At 41.1% G+C, this 20,090-nt stretch overlaps 1 protein-coding gene across 1 annotated transcript in view; it reads right to left on the bottom strand.

The window, feature by feature from the left end:
* The window catches only part of NOX3 (NADPH oxidase 3), a 62,005-nt gene that overhangs the window by 21,016 nt on the left and 20,899 nt on the right, over nt 1-20,090 (bottom strand). Inside the window, exons 8-10 of the mRNA XM_049695609.1 lie at nt 16,797-16,889; nt 14,630-14,883; nt 8,170-8,332 (exon numbers count right to left, since the gene is read on the bottom strand). Coding sequence (XP_049551566.1) covers nt 8,170-8,332; nt 14,630-14,883; nt 16,797-16,889 — 510 coding nt within the window. The remainder of the gene's footprint in view (nt 1-8,169; nt 8,333-14,629; nt 14,884-16,796; nt 16,890-20,090) is intronic.

Raw genomic sequence — 20,090 nt, 5'->3', positions numbered from 1 at the left:
GCCTTCGCTGCCACATCGTTCCTAGCACGAACCACGAGATAAACTCAGCCAGAGCCAATCTCAGGGGGGGCCTGGGTCTCAGCTCCAGCTCATCCCCACCTTTCCCACAGCCTGGGCTTCTCTTTAAGAGAGTGTGGACCAGGTCATCTGGGCCCAGTAGGAAATGTCCCCATGCTATTTTTGGATAAACAATTCCAGGAAATGAAATAAGAAAAGCTACTTATCTATTTTACTACCAGAGCACCAGACTCTTCCATCAGACATTCCCGTGCCATGGCCTGGATAGGTACCCACAAACACAGCAGGGGACACATCCTCAAATACAACCTGCATTTCTTTAGACCCAAAATCAATTTCCTGAGGGTGGAATGGGGACAAAAATTACCTATCTATCTATCTATCGCTGAGAGCACCCAAGGGGCTTTTTCCTTTCTAAGGAAGGAAATTGCACATGAGGGTGCAGGTTGAAGGTATAATATAACATAGTAGTTAACCATTGTGAGCATGGAGTCCTGCAACCTGTCCTAGTCTCCTGGCTTCACCACCTTCAAGCTGTGTAACTGGGAGCAAGTTATGTAATTTGAGTCTAGATTATCACACATTGAAATGGCAAAAAAACCCCAGAACAAAAACACAGAACAATAATCCATGAGATTATTTTGAAGATGAAAGGATAGGTTTCATGGAAGCATTTAGCTCAAAGTCTAAAGATGCAGTAAGTGCTCTGAGATGTTAGCTGAGATATTGCTACTACCTCACTGTCATCTGGAGGAGCTTACAGAATGAATGCCACATGTTTATATTAGAGAGCAAAGAGGGACACTTGCCTTACTTGGGGGTCTGTGTCCACCGTCACTCCTGAACTATAGAGATGGTGGTTATTGACAGGAGGTGAAACCAAAATCTCTAGCACCAGTCTCGAAACCTCAGCATTGGTCATAAAGATGTAGTTCTGAAAGAGGAACCCATTCACTAGTGAAAGGTACTCTAAGATCCATGTTGGGTGCCAGGGTTGACCTTGACCTTGAACAACAGCTCCCTCTAGGAGGCCAGTGGGATTGCACTGTGACCTTGCCTCCTCCTGGGCAGCATCCTATGTTCCCCACTGTTATGGTATGAATGCATCCCCCCTAAATTTGTGTGTTGAAATCTTAACCGCCAATGTGATGATTTGGAAATGGGGCCTTTAAGAGATGGTTAGATTTAGATGAGGTCATGAGGGTGGGCCCCCATGATGGGATTAGTGCCCTTATAGGAAGAGGAAGAGACCAGAGCTCCCTCTCTCGTCATGTGAAGACACAGCAAGAAGGTAGCCATCTGCAAGTCAGGAAGAGTCCTCTCCAGAACACAATCATCCTGGCACCCTGATTTCAGACTTCCAGCCTCCAGACCTATGAGAAATGTTTGTTGTTTTAAGCCACTCAGCCTTGGTACTTTGTTATAGTAGCCTGAGCTAAGATTCCACGCTCCCTATACAATGTAACAGAACTGACAGAAGCTTCAATCAGGGAGGGTGATGGTGACTTTCCATGGAGGGAATCATGAATATTTTCTAAAAAGAGAACTTTTCTCTTTGAAAAGATAGAGACTGATATTTAGAAAACATAATAACTCCTCAATAAATGGTAACTATTATTGTCCTGGTTTTTATTTTGTGGTTGCTGTTACCAAGGTCATCGTGGGTGAAGACAATAGCAAACAGTTTTTGAAGCAACTAGTTTTGAGAAGCTTCCCTAACATGGCTTCCACATCTGGTTTTAAAGAAATAAAATTATAAAACTATTTTTCCCATTATCCATTGTAATACTAAGACCAGCCTTTGTCAATCACTTTTAGTCCTTAAGACTATTGTTTAAAGCCATTATCCTTAATGTTAACTATTTCATGGCTATGCTGCTGCTTTGCCCTTTGACTGGGGCCTAAAGTTTATTGTGCCTCAGTTTGCTCAAATTATAGTTGTTGGATAACTGGAATGTTCATTAATAATAGAATGATAAAATCAATTGTGAGATAGTCATACTACAGAATTCACTGAAGGCGCTAAATAAAATAAAGTCAATAAATAGGCAGTGACACTTGAAGGAGCGCCAGGCCATGTTAGAATGAAAAACAAAAACACAAATTGCACACCTTTCTTTCTCTCCCTCCTTCCCCATCCCCACATCCCTATTTATGTAAAAATAAAATAACACCTTGCATATGTGTGTAGGTGCATATGTGTACACAAAAGTGCAGGAAAGGAATGGAATAAGATGCGCTCAACCGTTTCAGGTGAGAACCCTGGAGGGCCAAGCGGTGGCGGTGGTTAATTTGGGAAGGGAGGTGAATAAAGGGAGTTTTTTATTTTCAAACTGCTAAATCAATTTATTTCTAAACAGAAATGAGGTTTAAAAAAAAAACACAGCTAAATGAAGTCTTGATGTCTTTCATTGCAAGGGTGCCCAGAACAGTGCACTTTGCTCTCTGTAATGCCATGCTTACACATTCTTTTTTTTAATTGAAGTCTAGTTGATTTACAAAGTTGTGCTCATTTCTGCTGTACAGCAAGGTCACTCAGTTGTACATACATATATATACATTCTTTTTCAGATTCTTTTCCATTATGGTTTATCTCAGGATATTGAATATAGTTCCCTGTGCTCTACAGTAGGACCTTGTTTATCCATTCCAAATGTAATAGTTTGCATCTACCAACCCCAAACTCCCAGTCCATCCCTCACCACCGCCCCCCACCCCACCCCCAGCAACCACAAGTCTGTTCTGATTGAGATTTTTGACGGAGTATTTTATTTGCCTCTTTTACAAGGGCCCTGTAGTCATGTACGGCTTGTGTGGTTAATAAACCAAGGTATTAAAGATATTAATACTGGCCACTTCCCCACAGGGCGATGGGGAGGCCTCCTGGGGGACTGGAGTCTTTTGAGGCTGCCTAGTGAAAGGTGAGAAGCACGTGAGTCTCCTGGAGATGCAAGCTGGCCTCATGTTCCCTGGTTCAATTTATCAGGACACTCTCAGCGGCTACCAGAGATGATCAGTTCCAGGAGTAGCCAGAGCAGCAGGGTGAGGGAAAGTGAAAGTAAATAATTCCTCAAAACAGATTAAATTAAATGCATTTTTCATTCATTAGAAAAGAGAGCAGGCCCTCCTTTGTTTTATTAATATATTTAAGGAGAGTATGGATTTTTGCCTTTCTTGGCCTCTTTGCCTTGTTCCCACTGGCCCATGCTGTCTTTTTATTTGAATTATCTGTTTATTATATTAGGTTAAGAACCCAAAGGCCATTTTGCGCGGGACACACTATAAATACTCATTATCACGGTTATGTATTATTGAGCTGATGAAGGAAGACCATTTATGAAGAAATTAGGTTAGCTCAGTTTTTCTAGAATCTATTTTATTATCATCTGAAGATTACATATGCAGTTAAGAAAATGAACCAAATCATCCAGTTGGCCGTCCTCTCGGGTCTGACTGCACGGCTGTGATATTAGGGAACTAAAATGTGGAGGCCAATACATTTATGTCAGCAATCTGCCCCCTCCCCACCCCTGGTTTGTACACACCTATTTCCATTCATCATTTTGACAGTTTGCACAAGCAAACTGTCCTAACTTTTTTCAAGAGCTCTTTTCACAAATTGAGTGTGATGTAGAATTAATCATCTCCGTTAGGCAGGAGCTGGGGGGACATTCATCCCCAAGGGGCATTTTAACCCTCGGCTTCCTCCATACTGTATCACAGGGATGTCCCAGCCGCTCACACCCCCTTCCTTCATCCCAAAAGAGCACTGGGTTCTCATGTGCCTCCAACTAAGTGAAGTGTGGCTCTTACTCTTGGGTTGGAAATATCCCTCTAATATATTACAACTTTTTCCCATTTTCTTCACAGCAGGGCATCATTATCTTTATTGTTATTTTGCCTTCTTGGGAAGTGTCCTCCTAACCACTTCTCTCTCTTCCTCTGCCGCTCCTCACCACTATCTTTAGTAATAACACATAGCTAGAAAAAATTTGAAAAACGCTAGCTTCAAACAGAAAGTGCTACATATGACCCCAAAGAAGATGCAGGAGTCCTATTGGATATCTTTTTGCATTTTACTTAGAAGTGTTCTAGAATAATGTGGCAGAGGAGAAGGAGGAAGAGATGTAGTTTGCAATGGTCACAACTAAGAAAACTTTGGTGCAAATTTTTTACTCTAGACTTGCAGTATAAGCCTTGTTCGTAAAAACGACTGCCTTTATGCCAACTTTTACACAAGAGGGAGAAAATCCGAACCAATTGCAGTTAACTATTTAAACTTAAAATTCCAGCTCTGAACCTCTATGCTGTTTTTTCCCCTTTCCTTGTTGCAGAAAAGAACACTCTGAAAACTATAGCCCAGATCTATAATTGTGAAGATGCTGTTAGATAAGAATGTACTGCTTTGCTCTCCCGCACTTAAAAAATTATAGAGATGCTGACAGTTTAGTGGAAGGAGTAGCATTTATATCTCAAAAGCATGTGGGCGGCCCTGACAAATATTAGTTACATAAGCCTAATGTTAGCTGTACTCAAATAAACACAGAATTGCTTTAAAACAGAAATTTCCTAAGCTTTTTCTCAAGCATGCAGATTCTGAGGAAGTGGATGTCAAGTGTGATTTTCAGCCTGAACTTTCTGTAGCGTGAAACCTCACTTCTTTCATAAAAGCGCTTTGAAACCAGAAACACAGGCTCCTGTCCTGAATCAGTGGCTAGCCAGATAGGGACTTTGGACCAATCACTTCCCACTGTAAGTATTGTCCTATGCAAAACTGGAAGGTCAAGCCCCTTCAATTTTGTGATTTCATGCTTTTAGCTTCTTTTCTCCCATATACTATAACTCCTGCCTTTAATTTTCAGTTGAGGGTTGTCTCAATATTACCCCCAATTTTTATAAGTCATTAAAACAGTGTGTTTTATTTCCAATTCTATGATCTCTGTTTTTTGGACTAGAGATCGAAGCCCCTGTTTTATACTTTTGTGGTAAATCCTTAGCCCTCCCACTGAAACAGCTTTGAGAAAGCCCATAAACAGCCCGGGAATAACACTGAAATGGTGAGAGAGAAGGTGGTATTAATATTCTGTGGGTTCCAATATGGACTTTAAGATTTTGTGGATTCTTAGAAGAATTTTCCTATTTGTGATAAAATAATTGGAATGTATTATTTTAATTTTAAAGTTGCTGAACTAATAGTCTTTTGTTTAAATAAAAAAAAATTAATCTTAGTAACCTAGAATTTTACAGAAAATTGTGCAGAAGCCATTTGTTAATTCTTTTGGCCAAGTGGACATTTATTCACTCATTGATTTATTCAAAATTTATAGTGTGTGTGCATATATAAATATATATCTCTCTAATAATGGAGATATCGAGAAAAGCCACGCTTAAGGAGCTCAGAATCTGTTAAGGGAAATAAAGTACTTTGTGAATGTTAAAATAAAAAAGAAGGATAAATGATATAAAAGGAGAACAGCACAGGGGTAATGGATGTTGAGAGAAGGGTCAGGTATTGTGAGTCTGGTGAGAGGAGAGTGATAGGCTGTTCAGCCAGTACGAGTGGGGCTTGGCACATAGTAGGTGCTGCATAAATACTCATTGAGTGAATAAGTGAATGAAAGTGAGACACACAATTCCATCACTATCTCCATGTGAAGCATAATGTGACCTTTTGTACAGTGAGAACCATGAAGCAATGAGCCGCTGCTATAAGTGGGTCTGACTTGGTAGACAGCAAGAGGAAAGAGCTTACAGAGATGGGGAAATCAACATAAACCATAACAAAGCTTTGCAGTGGAGTCCAAATGTATGAAACAGTGTCTGTTTTGCTTGCTTTGTGCCCTAGACTGAATGTTTGTGCCCCCGCCCCAAATTCATATGTTGAAATCTAATCCCCAGTGTGATGGTATTTGGAGGTGGGGAGTTTGGGAGGTGATTAGGTCATAAGGGTGGAGCCCTCTTGAATTGGATTAGTGCCCATCAGTGTCCAAAAAACTTGCCCTCTTTTGCAGTGGAAAGTTAGAGCTAGAAGATGACCGTCCATAAACCAGGAAGTGGGCTCTCATCAGACACCAAGTCTGATGCTGGTGCATTGATCTTGGACTTCCCAGGCTCCAGAACTGTAGGAGAAATACATTTCTGTTGTATGTATGGTATACCACCCCATCTATGGTATTTTGCTATAGCAGCCCGAACAGACTAATACACTTGGTTAATCTTATTGTGTTATAAAGGAAAGAAGATGGGATTTAGCTTAAGAAGAACCTGGGTTCAAACTCTCATTCTGATATTTATTAGCTCTCTGTGCTTCTGTTTCCTCGCTGGTAATCTGAGGATACTACTTATCTGAAAGAGGTATTATAACAATTCAATGATATGATTCTATCATTCCTATTAGCTTTGTGATCCAGCTTCAGTTTTCTCATCTGTAAAATGGAAAAGTGGTAAGTAAAGATGATGTGAGATAGTATGTGTAAAATGCCTAACTCCCTGCCTTCTAGGTAGTCAATGATTGATTAATCTAGGCTATTAGTATTAGTACTAGTAATTTATATCTTTGGCAGATATAATTAATTTAATTATAATCTTATACACACTTAATATATCTTATACACATTTATACAGTAATGTTTCTACATTATTTATTTGTCTTATTTGGTATTAAAACTCCCTGATGGATATGGACTCTTATTTCTCCATCGTGTATATCAGGAAACCTAGCTCCGAGAGGTGATCTGATGCACTCAGGGTGATGCGTCTAGTGAGGGTGGAATCAGGCTGAGGTAGATTCTTGTGGGGTAGATTGTGGGGTAGAATCCCACAATCTTCCTACAATACAGTAGGTGGAAGCCATGTCTACCATGTGTTGGTTATGTCAAACCAGAGAGCCAAATGCACCTGAGTTCGAACCCTGATTTTGCCCTTCATTAACAGTGTATTTCCAAGAAAGTGACTTTAGTGTCTCTAAAGCTTCAGAGGCCTTATTTGGAGAACAGAGCTTGTGCTATCTACTTTCTAAGGTTGTTGGGAAGATTATAAAAATAAAATGAAAAAACATATGTCAAGCGCCTGTCACTTGGAAACTTATGAAATGATAGCTAATTTTACTCTAATTTCTTGGTTGAGAAAGCCCCACCTGTAGAGATCTTCCCTTCTGGCCTTGCCCCAGTGCTTCGCAAAGTGCCATTTCTTAAAGAATGATAGATGAAGAAAGTTTCCATGGCTAAATATGCTTGGGAAGGGTGGGTGAAATGAAACTGAATGAGTTTCTTTTCTGCAGAATTTATTTAACAGGCCAATAGAAGATGTGAATCTTCTAAAGGGGGATCTGTGACAGCATTTCTGAAATCATTTCACTACACAATTCTCTTTAGTGGACCTTCTCATATGACTAACGTCCCATAGACATGCTGACTTAATCAAGCATCTTCCTGGGATAGACGAGGAAACTGCAGCCAAAGTGTCAGTCAGAGAAGCGGCAGAACCAGGACCAGAACCAAGTTTGCCCGATGTCCTTGGCCCTCCTGAGTTGACACCATTTAGTGTTAGCATGGCTCCCTTTCTCCTGCTGCTCTAGTGTCTTTTGCTGATCCTAAGAGGGTTAAAACATGGGATGCACAAAGGGAGCAAGGGAACCATGGAGGCAGCTAGTCAGAGAACATACAAGAAATGACAAAAAGGAGATTTGGAGCTGGATGGCAACACCAGGCAAGCAGACAAATGAATCCCAACTGTGGCATTTTTGCTTCTCAGTTAAGACCCCGAGTCCATGAGATGAAGATATTGAATAGTACACTTGCAACCACAGTATCAAGCTTGAGTCTAAGGCTGCCTGTTAATAGTACTCACTGCAGCGCAGTCACATAGCCATTTGCAGCCTGTCCATATTTTACTGACATGAGCAATTACATGTCCTGTAATGGCAATGAAGCAATAAAATTTATGTCTTGTCATCTTTAACAAGATTAGACATAACCCTTCTCATAAATGTAATACTGAATGGAGATTTTTAAGAACATAAGTATGGTTAAGGATCCTTGAGTTTATCCCTCATAGTTAATTAAAACCCTCCCCAGGAATCGGCAGATGATAGATAGAAGGATGTTGAACCTTTGAATTCATGGAAGGGTAAGCTGATGATATTTTCCATACCTTGCTCAGCTTCCACTGGGTTTGTGACTCACAGCATTGGTACCAGATAGATTTCAGAAGAGCGGCAAAGGGAGTGACCCCTATTCCCGTGGCAATGCACATGCTCACTGGATAGTGAAACACATCTGTCAGTGCAGCTCCGAACGGCCCGTCCACCGCCAGCCTGCAATCACAAAGTGTGCCGTTTGACATTCAGAACACTCCGCTCTTGAAAACAAAGCCATCCTAAACGAGTGCTTTGTATAGGATGTGTTAGCAAATGTGTGCAGGGAAGTTGGCTCTGTGCTTGAGAATGCCCTATTGGGACACACATAGTGTAGGGCTGTGGTGGCCGGCCTTATGGCACAGCTCTTTTTTACAGTTCTTAAGAGTTTGTTTTGCCTTCAAGCATCATGAGGATTGGTAGAAGATGCCTTTTCTTTTCCTTTTTTTTCCCATCTGCCCTCAGAGGGAAAAAACAGAATCATCAAGGTGGCTTAGAAGGCTTACCTGTCCTTTTGCTAATATGATTCTCCCCGTTCCCACCTCTTCGTATGTTTATATAATTTTAGTCTAATGGAAGCCATTCATTTGGAATAAACATAATTTTGGAATAATTTGTCAGTTGTGTGGAATTTCTAAAACTCATTATTTTAGATTATGCGAACTCAAAAATCTGTGATAATTAGGCCAGGGGTTGCACTGATGTTTCGTCTTTGCTTAGCAAATTTTTCTTTATAAGGATAATGCATATTCATTGAATAAGTGCAACTGTCTTTAACTTGGTCCTAAATGGACTGACCCCGGATTCTGCTCCATCTCTCATGGCCAGTTCTCCACACTGGCTTTTCTTCTGTTTCTTAACGTACACAGGACCCTCTTTGGCTAAGGGGCCTTTGCACATGATAATCCAACTAGTCACTTGGAATGCTCTGCCCCAAGTTCTCTCCTATCTTCTTATTTGGTTCATAGTTACCCTTCCATTAGGTCTCATCCCAATTATCATTTCTCTGGGGAAGTCTTCATGGATTTCTTAGACTAGGTTAAATCCCCTCTTAGATAATTTATAACACCATGCATCTCTCCTCTGTAGTCCTTATCACAGTTGTAATTTTATAGTTGTTTTGGGTGGTGTGTGTGTGTGTGTGTGTGTGTGCATGACTTAATTTGTGTCTGTTTGGTCACTAGACTCTCAGGTCTGCAGAGGTAGGGACCATGTCTGTCTTTGCCCACCACTGTATCCCAGCACCTTACATGGAGCTGTTCAATAACAATTTATTGAATAAATTGTAAAGGGAATGTTTAAAATATTTCAGTCAACGAAATGTATTAAATAACCTCAACTATTCCAAAAGCACACATTTACATATGAACAAAGATATGCTAATTAAGAAGCTTCTAAGTTATTCATAACCATTCCCTAAGGAGTGTCTGTTGAAGGCACCCGAGGTTGCCCCTTTTGGGCTTACTACGTGTTCATGAAAGTTCAATTGGGTTTATTTTAAAATATTCCATATGCCAGACCTCCTAACAATTCAAATTAACTCTCCTCAAGTTATCTTAATTAATAAGGCTTTATTACATATTGATATATGGAAATAGAAGAATAAAAATAAAAGGTCATTAATCAGAAAGGGTTAGTATCTCAGCCCACGGTAGATTCTTTTATAAATAATTAGATAAGGGGAATTGAGAGAAAGAGAATAAATATGAAACGGTCCACGATTAAAGTGTCTTATTGTTAATTGTTTTTATAATTAGTTGTATTTGGGATTTATTTGACACTGATTTTAAATGGTAACAATTAAACCCAAAGAAGAATTGTGTCATATAATTCATAGAAGTGCATAATAAACAAATTTCTACATAATTAAAATTGAGAACCTAAGCTGGAAGCAGCAGGAGGAAATATTGAGTCCTACCTCCTAGTTCATACAGAGATTCCCTCCTTTCACATCCCTGATCACTAATCACTTTCCCACGTGAAATTGTAGGACCCCTTGTTCCATAGAGGGGCAGGGAGGGCTAAGTATTAGACAGGTTTTCCTCATGTCTCACTGGGATCTGTCTTCTGACAACTCATGCCTTTTGCCTGCCTGAGAAACAAACCAGGTGTTTTCCCTTTCCTGCCTCTCAACCCTTAAACTAGTTGATCTAGCTATCATGACACCCCAATTGTTCTTTTTTGGACCAAAATATCTCCATCTCTCACAGTGTTGAATTGGCTTCCTTTGCACAAATTCTCATTTGTCAAGTTCACTCAGTTACTTCCTGTCTGATGTGGATACAGTTTCTAATAAAGCAGCTTAGAAGTGAGTCCCCTTTCCAGCAGCCACATCACCTGGCCCTTGCTGCTCCTGTCAGCAGCACCACCCACCACCTCATCAACCTCCCGTCTTGTCTCTCTGAACCCATGAACTTTATTCATCCACGTTGTCCCTCCTGTGTCATCAGCACTTTCACTGTCGACTCTGTGGTAGATGACCTTTCTTATTTTGCCAATGACAATAGTAGCTAACTTTTTTTTTTTTACTATGCATTATGCTAAGGGCTTCATATGGACTGTCATATTTAATCCTAAACAGAACCTATGTACTATTATTGTCATCTTCATTTTACAGATGAGGAAACTGAGGCAGGTGTTACATACATCCTCCAAGATCCCATGCAAAATTGGGCTTTGAACCCAGGCTGTCGGACGCTGGAACCCTTGGCTCTGGGCAGTAGATTAAATCGCTAAAAACTCTAACACAGACTCTGAGAAATTCCTCCATTTTACTTCAGAAGGTGAGGTCTTTTATTTTATTTATTTATTTTTATTGAAGTATAGTTGATTTACATTGTCTCAGGTGTACAGCAAAGTGATTCAGTGATACATACATATATATCTATTCTTTTTCAGATTCTTTTCCATTATAGGTTATTGTAAGGTATTGAATACTGTTCCCTGTGCTATACAGTGGGTCCTTGTTGTTTGTCTCTTTTATATACAGTAGTGTGTATCTGTTAATGCGAAGTCTTTTAAAAGAGCTTCATTGTCCTTTTTCCTGAGTTCAGAGGAAGAGCTTCCCTGCTCTTCACTAAGCTTTGCATGTCCTCTTGGGGTCCTCAGTCACTGCTTGTCTCACAGGTTCCTGGGACTGGATTAAATCCTTTCTGGGTGCAAAGCAGTGAAAAATTATGGTACTCTCCCTAAACTGTTCCGTTTAATCCAAAATTAAAACAATGATGAGAGGTAAAATCATCGAAGGAAGTTCAATAAGATTCTGATTTGTCATGTGCTGAAGATTTAAACAAATTCTAGGTTTTGGGGGGTTTCTTATGCCTACACATATATAGAGGCAGAGGTCAAACGAAGTTAACAAATGAAGGGAACCTGCACTGTGTACAACGACTCATTTTTATTCACTTGGTAAATATTTATTGAGTGCCAGCTGAGAGTTAGGGCCCGTTCTGGTCACTGGGGCCAACAAAGTGAATCAAAGAGATAAAGTCCCCATTCTCGTGTGGGGAGATAAATGGTAAACAAATAAACAACCAGGTATTTAGTGTGTCAGGTGGAGAGGAAGAAAGTAAGGCGCGGGGCACAGTGACCACGATGAGTGTGGAGTGTCTGTCGGGGTTGCTGGATCACAGGAAATGGGAAGGGAAGGCCTCATTAGGAGACATTAGAGCAGAGACCTGGGGGCAGTGACGGGGCGGCCAAGCAGAGACCGGGGGAAGAGTGTGCCAGGGAGAGGGAGCTGCAGCAGCAAAGGCCCTGAGGCGAGTGTGCTTGGTGTGGGAGGGAAGCAAGAGGCTGGAAGACTGGCTGAGTGAGCGAGGGAGCAGGTGGTGCAGCAGGGGTGCCCAGGGAGGTCTGGGGGCCAGATCATGTCAGGCCTTGCGCTGAAGATGCACTCTGGAGATAAAGGCATGCTAAGTATCATACGATATTATGTGGAACCCTAAGAAAAAGATACAAATGAACTTATATACAAAACACAAATAGACCCACAGGCATAGAAAACATACATATGGTTACCAAAGGGGAAAGTGGGGGAGGGATAAATTAGGAGGTTGGGATTGACATGTACACACTACTGTATATAAAATAGATAACCAACAAGGACCTACTGTATAGCACAGGGAACTATACACAGTATTTTGTAATAATCTCTAAGGGGAAAGAATCTAAAAGAAATAGATATATGTATATATGTAAAATGGAATCACTTTGCTGTACACCTGAAACTAACACAACATTGTAAATCAACTCTACTTCAATAAAACAAAAAGAAAGAAAGCATACCGACTACGGAGAAACACTTCCCGAGCTCTTGTTGGGGGACTGGCTGAAATGAGAGCTGGTTTGTGAAGAGGAAGGTTGGTCGATAGGCCGGACGACTGTATACACTCAGAGCAGAAACCAGGCTAGCAAACAGGATGAAGGTATCCACCTTGGCAATGCCAAGGGAGGGCTGGGACCTGTGTGTGTGCATGCATGTGCGTGTGCGTATGTGTGTTTACTTTCATTCCTGATTTTAAGCATTCACACTACACTCTGAACCTCAGAATTCTGTTACATGGCTTCCTTTCCATGATAAAAAGGATAAGGTCTTAATGGAATAGTCAGATGTTGTCTTGTGACTTGGGGCTCTAGTCTGAATAGATGATGTTTGTACTTGGTTTATCATCACACTGCTCTTTAGTACCAGTGTTTGAAATGAAGACTGTGGCTCTTCCCACCCACCCAACACAAGCAAGCCCAGTGCTACATAGTCACAGTTCAGTGTCCCATGGGAAGACAGAGGAGGGACAATAAGCTGAGTAGATCCTGTGCCTTAAATTTATTCTGGTGCCTAGTTTACCACCGGTAAATATTTGTTAAATTAAATGAGTTGAAGCGTCCATCTTGGGTCCAGGTATTCATTCCTCATCAAATATTTACTCTGTATCCACTACGTGTCAGACACTGTTCTAGGCATGGGACATATAGAGGAGGACAACCTCTTGCCCTTAGGAAGTTCCATTCTAAGTGTGTCCTTACTGGGTTCACCACCTGAAGTCTTGTAGCTGTGGTCACCTGCTTGGCAGTTCCTGATACCCTCCAAGGATGGCAGAAGAGGGGATGTCCTGAGGCTTCTTTTGAAATATCAAATTCCTTCACAAAGTTTTTCTCAACATTTTTTTGTGTGTGTCCCTGTTTTTCTGGGTCCCGAAACATGGGCTTTGAGTGCTTATTGTGTGATCCTGCAGCAAGAGTGGGAATCAATTCTAAGCCATTGTTTACTAAAAGGAGCCAAGGACACTGGGACTTCTGTCGCATGCCCAGGCTTTTCTGAATAGGATGTTGTTTTGGATTCAATTGTTTAGTCCAGTTGATATGCTGAAATCCTATCTTCCGATGTGACCTTATTTGGAAATAGGATTGTTGCAGATGTAATCAAGTTAAGATGAGGTCATCCAGGAAGATGGGCCCTTAATCCAGTGTGACTGGTGTCTTTGCAAGAAGGGACCACAGAAACACAGAGACACAGACACAAGAGGGGAGGACAACATGTAATGACAGATGCAGAAACTGGACTGTCACAGCCGCAGCCTCGGAACGCCGAGGATGGCTGGCAAGCCACCAGGAGCTGGGAGGAGCTAAGGAAGAATCCTTCCTACAGCTTTCAGAGGGAGCACGGCCCTGCTGACACCGAGATTTCAGACCTGCAGGCTCCAGAACTGTGAGAGAATATACTTCTGTTGTTTTAAGGCCCTTGGTTCATGGTACTTTGTTACGACAACTCCAGGAAACTACATATGGTATCAGTGTTATTCCACTTTCTCAGGTCTACCCATCGTCCTTGTAGCAAAATTAAATCATTTGTTTGCACACCAGTGTTGATTTCAGAAGTCCTAGAGAATGGAGGCAATGTTTTGCCATCTTTGTATTCCTGGCACACAGTGGAGGTTAATTAATACTTTTTGCAATCACACATGTGGGACTGACAATGCACACCACCACTAACTTTCTTGCTTCTCAGATTATTTTGTCATTTTCGGAGCTTTAGTCTAATCGTTTAGCTCTTTCTCCAGTGTATGGAGGCTGCCAGGTTAATTTGGACTGTAAAGCATCCTTTTTACGAAGACCAAACTTTACAAATACAATTGAAAAACCTCGGACCGTGACAGCAAAAAGTTCACCGGGCTGCCTTACTCATCACAAGCTGCTTATAATTTGCCAAAGTGATGTTTTGGACCTGGGAAAGCAAAATGTTTCCTCTCCCTGGATCATCACCTGTCTTGAACATTTGTTTTTTAAAGAAATGTACTTGCTCCAAATGGAAATCTGCTGAGTTATATTTTTTTAATAGAGAGTCTCAAATTTTATAAATGGATTCAAATTTACCATACAGAATAAGATACTGCAGAAGTTGTTAGCATGTTGATGCACTAAAGGACCTTATTTTTTATAATATTCTAACTTACACATAAAAAAGAAATGGGCTCCCACCTTGGCAGGCTCCAGGGCTCCTTCAGGGCCTGTCCGTCTGCCCCAAAGGCCTTGCATAAAGCTTCTGTCCAGTCTCCTGCTGCCCGGATGTGCACACTGAAGAAGTCCTCCTGGGGAGCGGAGGTGAGGGTGAAGGGGTGCCACTCTAGCGAGGATATGGACGGGCACTGGATCAAGACGTACTGCCCCGGTGCCATTTTAAAGTCACGCTTTTTCATGTGAAGTTCCAGCACTCCAGATGGATGGCTTACCACCTAAATCACAGCAAGAGAGGTGCTGGTTCTTTCACTCAGGTTAAATACGAAGACAATGGCCTTCATTCCATCAAAGGTTTTAAAATTTTTATATCAACTTTTCTGAGGTAGGATTGACATAGACCATGCATTATGAGTTTTCAAGAATCGTTCCAACCCGGACATGAAAGTGATGGCAACTCCAGCACGAACGGCATTGACCTCCTTCAGCGCGCTAGGTAGGAAATTTGGGTAGCTGCATCCAGGGGCAAAGTGGTGTCCAGCACGTGACTGTTTGTCCCAAGTGGCCACTATTTCGATAGCACAGTTAATTTCAGGCCCAAGAGAATATAAACTAGCATATCATCCACAGCACTTAATCATGCTTAAAGTTATCAAAATAGCCACAGAATCAACTTCGTGTTTTAAAATGTAGGTCCAGTTTGTTACTATTTTCAATGATGTGCATCTTTTCCTGCTTCTTTGTGAACTAACCCTGGTATTTCTCCATTCTGTGTAAAAAACAGCCTTCGTACTCTGAAATGTTTTATTCATTTGGTTTGGTTTTAGTCAAGTCTCGTCCAATCTCCTACCTAGGCTCTGAGTCTTAGATGTAAGAAAGCGTGATGCAAAGGCTATTCCTTTTTAAAGAGCTCTATAACTTGCTACTTATCAGAGACAATGAACTAATTTCCCTTCTTAGACCTCCCTCTTGTTTCCAGGCCCCCACGTCTTCTTTTGTGGCAGGAGGTATAAGGGGGCAGAATCTAGTGTCTAGATACTGTGACAGTATTTTTCCATTCAGAAGAGAATTTCACAGCATTTTAATCATTAGTTTCTCCTCTCCCTACTGATACTCGTTCTGATTCTGCTGTTAAATGGTCTCCCTAGTAACAGCTCGAGTAGATTTCCAGAAGTTTTACTGTCTGGCTCTTGATACAGCTTGATATCCTTTGGTGCTTAACTTAAAAACAGCAACAGGGAAGCAGTTTAAAACAGAAATATGAAGCAATTTCTGTGCATCTGCGTTCATGAAGACAGTTAAAGAGACAGAGTATTCTGTTAATATTGTATTCGCAAAGCTGCATGGGTTTGGTTAGCAGAGAGTTTCTTTTAAGAGATTGAAACAACTAGGGGGAGAGTCTGGGGTAGGCTTTCGGTCTCCTTGGCATTTATTCTTTTTTAAAACATTTTTTGGCTGCACCGCGCAGCATGCCTGATCCTGGTCCCCAACCAGGGATTGAACCCCTGCAGTGGAAGCATGGAGTCTTAACCACTGGACCTTCAGGGAAGTCCTCCTAGGCACGTATTCTTGATCTATCTGCTGAGGTCTTCCTCCAGCACGAGGTAAAAATTGGAGAGCGGTGAGGAGGGAGGGCAAGATTGGAAAATATTACCACCGTGACTTCATTCCTTAGGGCAGGGCCCTTCCTCTCCATTTTGAACCCCCCCAGTGCCCTTTCTCCCTTTGAACCTGAGGGTGACTGTTCCCGCATCTTCTGTTGAGTGGTTCCAAGTGAGAGTGTGTGTATTTGAAAATACGTGAACATTATTTGAGTGTTCGCAACGTTCGTATTTTTATGCTGTGGAGGAAGTGATTATACTCTAAGTCACTATGACCCATGTAAAGCATACTCAGCCCTCCTGCGTTTTCCCCCTAGAGAGACACCGAAATAAAGAGAAATACAGATGACTCCAGGGCTGCACCATAACCCTTATCAGAATTCTGTGTACCAGTCAGAGCCCTGCTCCCTGTCTTCAGTAAAATTAGTCTCACTAAAAGATGCACAGGATACAAGAAATTATTAGAACAGAAGATGAGCCTCTAAATTACAGATGGTTCTGCAATAAAAATGGCAAATTAAAAACTTGGGCTAATAAAAAATTTTCATCTACACTCAGGTTTTTATCCAGACATAAACCTGCATGCATACCTTGGTAATGACAACTTCTTGTTGAAATCGCCAGAACCTAAGTATTCTTTCACACGCATACAAGACCACAGGGCCTAAAACCCATTTCCAAGCCTGCAGAGAGAGAGGAAAAGGAAATGAAAATAGAATCCAAATATTTCCAATTTGAACCAATCAATATGTAACATGACGGAGTTTAGACATTTTCCTTTAAGTTTGGGCCAGTTATCAACAACAAAGATATCTCCTTGTATTAAATGCTATAACATTCAATTATTCCTTGAAGTCTACAAGCTTATTTAAGAGACTAAACCCTTCTGTATTGGTTTTTAGGCTTACTTGATCAGTGATGCTTTTATGTAATTAGAAATAATTGCATTTGCAAAGAAATAGAAAGCAGATTGATGTTTATGTCATATATGATAGGGTCATAAATGTTCCCAAACTCAGCCAAAGTCAAAGGCTTACAAACTACATTACTGAGTTAATAGGACACGAAAATTCAATAAAAAATGTTTCGAACAGTAATTTTGGGGGCCAACAATGCATCACAACTTGGGGGATCTGCCTAGAGCAACTCACACACCCACCCTCCCACTCCCACTCCCACACATGCGTGCAGCCAATGTTATATGGAATAAAACAAACTTAGTTTCTCAGCACTTTATTTTTTTAAAAGTCTTTCTTTATTGAATTTGTTACAATATTGCTTCTGTTTTATGTTTTGGTTTTTTTGGCCACGAGGCATGTGGGATCACAGCTCCCCGACCAAGGATCGAACCCACACCCCCTGCATTGGAAAGCGAAGTCTTAACCACTGGAATGCCAGGGAAGTCCCCAGTTTTCAACACTTTAAATCTAGGTTTACAGAATCAGAGCAAAAGCCTCAACACTTGTCTGGAGAATTTTGACAGGGAACTTCCCCATTCTGTGTTAACCTTTTATGAGTATAATCTGCCTTACTGAGGGTCAGTTTACCAGCAGGCCACTCTTGTACCATGGGTTGAGTTACAGCATTAGGTGTGTGCTTCCCCTAAAAGGCAAGGAATGGCAACTTAAAATTTTTGAAGATTTGATATCTAGGTTTGATATCAAACAACCTTCTGAGGCATATGATATTCTCTTTATTTTGCAGAAAAGGAAACTAAGGCTCAGCAAGATGAAACAAATTGTCCAGGGTCACAAAGGTGATAAACAAGGTGCACAGTGAAGACATGAACTGGTCTTGACCACCCAGCCTGTGCTCTTCCCATGTTATCATGCTTCTTTCTGTCCAATGCTGACATTAGAAAGGGTACGTATTTTACAAACTATTAGAGACTCATTAATTCATTGAATTTTAGGAGGATAAGGGTTCTTGGATATCTAGTCTAGCTCTTCTTTTAAAGAAGAAATAACATAACGTTCTGGGAATGAGTATGAGTTGCCTAGGGACACAGAAGGCGGTCCCAAGAGAGCCAGGACTAGAACCCAAGCCTTCTCCTAACTTCCCCGAATTCCCTCCTTGGAATTCTAAATCCACCGACCTTACTCTTAGAATCCTACCTCAGGAACAGAAAGGGTGTCCCCTTCTCTTGAACTCAGATATTCACTAAAAACCTCACCGACTGACTCATCACCTTCCTTGTTCACTACTCCCCTATCTATTATCCTTCTCTGTCTTTTCTGTTGACATGACGACACAAGCCCTTCAGCATCATTTTTGCTTTTGTTATCTTTCCTGTTTCTTCTAAATCTCTTTTGTTTATTTCTAGGTCTGTTTGCACTGCACTTTTTCTCACCTACATCAACCTTCTGTGCTTTTTCCCTGGGAGCCTCTTGTTTGCCTGACAAAGGCTTGATTTATGTAGGCAACACAAAGCAATTTGACCCACTTATTCTTTTCTGCCTCAGTGGGGTTCAGCAATGTGTGCAGAATAGCAGAGAGAATAAAACCTTCTGTCCACCTATGCTGTGGGTGAGGTAAGGATGATGATCAGAGTAAGGGATGAGGCAGGAAGGGGTAGACATGAAGGATGTGGTTGGACGAAAGCAGTGAATCCTTAGGTCTCTTATGCTCGAATGAACCAAAAAATATTTTGAGAGTTGGCTTGGATATTTACAGAAATGATAACAAGGATGCAATTCTTTCTGTATGAGCTTAGAGAGAGATTTGCAAAAACACTCCCATGGTTTCTATGTAATTTTACAAGTAATCTTCCACACCCATTTTAGGAAGTTTGCGACATCATACACTTCATTTTGTTGGTGTCAAGTCAGTCATGCTCTCTGCTTTTTCCATGTTGACAAAATGGAACGGATTATTTTTCTTTGTACGGTTAGTCAGGGAGGAGAATGTAAGCTATTAATCCTTGGCTCTATCTCTATCTAGTATATAAATTGCTCCAGGAGGAGAAAGCCCAGTTTAGTTACACTGTGATACTCCTGGGGCCCCTGGAAGGTAGGAATGGAGGGAGAGGATGGCCAGAGATGAATATTCAAAGATAAATATCCCGGCAGTGATGACCAGGATAGGCAAGAGCAAGTAAAAACAAGAAGGAGACACGGCCCAGAGCGGGAGGGGCAAGGTAGAACTTGGACTGGGTCCCAGAAGACCTGGCTTCTGGTCTTGGGGTAACCATCCCTCACCCTATGCCTTTAGGAAAATCTTGGGTATTTTTATGTTCAAATTTTCTGCTTTATAAAATGGGAGAATTGAAGGAAATTATTATTTGGGTTCCCTCCAAGCTCTTATATGTTTTAGTTCTACTCACAGAGATAAACACAATGTCGGGGTCATAGAGCTGTAGATAGCAGCAGAGAGATGACAAAATGAGGAGTGGAAGGAGGCCAGAGATTCAGAATGAATGTCGAAGAGTAGAGAGGTGAAAGTTCATGGCCACAGAGTTAGGAGCTCTGGCTCCTTGATGTGATTTTCCTAGGAATGCCCTTTGTGACCATAGGTAAGAAATAAAAGCTCCTTGGACCTCGATTTCTCCATCTATTAAATAAAGGGTCAGGTCTATTTAGTATCTAAGTTTCTTTAATGTTAAAAGACCTGTGGATTTTTAGCTTTATTTTTTCTTCTCTAAAAATACTCAAAAAGTCATGGTACAGTGAGTATTTTATGATAGAAATAAAACCATGTTGATTTAAAAGCTGCAGTAATGAAACTTGTTTCCTCCACTTTCACTCCTGGTTTTTCATTCCTACCAGAAATAAGAACATGCTGGCTTTGATTTTATTTTATGTATGTGTTTATGAATGGCCTCTTTTTCTAGACAATAAGATTTCCAGGAGCGGAAACCACATCCCTGAATCCTGCGTCTACTGCGA

Source organism: Orcinus orca, chromosome 12, assembly GCF_937001465.1.
Source record: "Orcinus orca chromosome 12, mOrcOrc1.1, whole genome shotgun sequence".
Taxonomy (NCBI): Eukaryota; Metazoa; Chordata; class Mammalia; order Artiodactyla; family Delphinidae; genus Orcinus; species Orcinus orca.
The sequence above is the reverse complement of the archived record's forward strand: the minus strand, read 5'-3'. Positions and strand labels throughout refer to the sequence as shown.